Raw genomic sequence first — 2,138 nt, 5'->3', positions numbered from 1 at the left:
GTCTAATTTGAGTCTTCAAACTACGGAATTCCCTTCTTCTTTACTTTAAATAACCTGTAAACTACTTTACCATTTTCTTTCGAAAGATTCTTTGTTTTAAGCTTCCTTCAGTGGGACTTGATTCTAGTAACCTTGTACTTCCACAGGCATGGAGTGTGAATTGGGACACAAACCAAGTTATTATCGAACTTGCAGAAGGAGATTCACAAATTACGTTCGCTTGTACAAGGTTTAGGTGGGTAGAATGTAATAGACTGCCCATATAAGTTTAACTTATTTATCCTCGCGTGGCGGGGCAACAACAGTCTTTATAACACAGGTGTTCTGTTCCATACACCCCCCTCTTGCTTGCTTACAAGTTAGCTTGTATGTAACTTGTGTGTAAATAAGTTTAACTTATTTATTTATGTGTGGCTGGTGTTGCGGAAATCTGGTTCCCATCGGCTACTGGGCATGCACAGACACGGGACATTTTTATCCGAAGTCTATAATTCTGGTTCCGCACGAAGAGTAATTGAATACATATAAACATGTTTGTGCATTTCTTATAAAAGAAGATATAAGTAGCCGATGGAAACCAGTTTTCTTGGTGAATAAGATTTCTGCGACACCGGAAAAAATGACAATCGTTATAACACGGGTGTTTTGCTTCGTACACATCTTGGTCAAGCCCACATATAACCACCTGTCACTATTTATGTGAGAATAAACATAATTTCATTCCATATGAAAATATACATATTAGTATAAAGATGAACATGATTTCATTCCATTTCAGCCCAAAGTTGGTTCATGAATTGATCGGGGGTTACATTTTCCTCTCCATGAGGACCAAGGATGCCGACGAGACCCTCGACGACGAAAACTTCTTTAAACTCACTGGCGGTTGGAACGGTTAGGTGCCGGTAGAGATCGCTGAATTAAATCCTGAACCTCCAACTTCGTTACCGCTAGCTGGCGCTGTGGAGCAGTTGATATCATTCGTTTGCAATGAAATTTATTCTTTTTAAGCTGCGCGACTTTTATTTAAACCCCCCCATGTAGATTACCATTGCTTTTTGTATTCAGTTCCACAGTTTTGCTTCAAAATGTTTTCCATAAAAATATTTAATTTTTGTCATTTCTTTTTACAAAGACACAACTTGGGGCTCGAATGCACTCACTGCCTGTGACAAAACAATACTCATAATGATGTCATAATGAAGTCTTGTTATAAATTATATGAAATTTTGTTCACCCAATTTTTTTTCCATCTTTAATTGTGCACCTTTTATGATGTCATAATACTCATAGTTACGTAATCTGTACATATGTTGAAAGATGCAAATCTTTGCAATGATGAAGTCAATTTTGATGTGTTTTTTGTAAATACTTTTAACTGAATCAATCTTTGGGTATTTTTGTATCGAACAAATATAAATTTTTTTTTCATTTTTTTGACTGAGCCTTAAAAAGACAATATAGATTGGTTAATTTTTAACTAACTTTCGCAATGAAAATTATTGAAAATGGTCGTTAAAATAATACTGTTTTAATAATTAATGAAATTTATTATAATTAAACCCAATTTATGTTGTTTTTTTATAAAGGCTTAGTTTAGTCTTACTAACGTGGGTTACAGTTTTGTAATTAGACGTTTAATATCATTCTTTCACTTTAATGGAATAGAGTAACAAGTTATTACAAGGTGTCAGGTTTGATAATGTTGGTTGGATTATACAGTGTTATAAACAGCTATGTATGTACGGTAGCTAGAGACTTTGTAATATTGGCTGTGCATTTGTGTAACTCTTCGGCCAAAAAAATTAGCACCGGTGAAAAAGTTGCCAAACAAAATAGTAAAATACATCAGTAGTATTGCGTAGTTCGGCAGAGTCATCTGTGATTAGAAAAAAAAATGTGCAAGCAAGAAAGTCGGTGTGATTTTTCTTGTATACAATAGCCTATTATTATTATTTTTATAAGCGTTTCACTTTTTTCTACATAAAATAACCTGTAAACGTTGGGTTGAAATTTCTTCCGCTCCCCAAAATAAACCGATATTACGTCACCAATAAAATAGAGATCATTAATAAATATTTAAATTCATAGATATCTTAAAAACGCAATTTTTATTCTTTCGTTGTTTAAGATAATTA

General features: G+C 33.7%; 1 protein-coding gene across 1 annotated transcript in view; it reads left to right on the top strand.

Annotated features, from left to right (window-relative positions):
- LOC100176559 (fermitin family homolog 2) overlaps positions 1 to 1,700 on the top strand; it is a gene marked incomplete in the record, with an annotated part of 15,028 nt that extends 13,328 nt beyond the window's left edge. Inside the window, 2 exon segments of the mRNA XM_009864184.3 lie at positions 147 to 235; positions 779 to 1,700. Coding sequence (XP_009862486.1) covers positions 147 to 235; positions 779 to 899 — 210 coding nt within the window.
- Positions 1,701 to 2,138: the final 438 nt, after the last annotated feature.

Source organism: Ciona intestinalis, chromosome 1 (assembly GCF_000224145.3).
Source record: "Ciona intestinalis chromosome 1, KH, whole genome shotgun sequence".
In the NCBI taxonomy this organism is placed as follows: Eukaryota; Metazoa; Chordata; class Ascidiacea; order Phlebobranchia; family Cionidae; genus Ciona; species Ciona intestinalis.
This window is presented reverse-complemented; position numbering and strand designations above follow the sequence as displayed.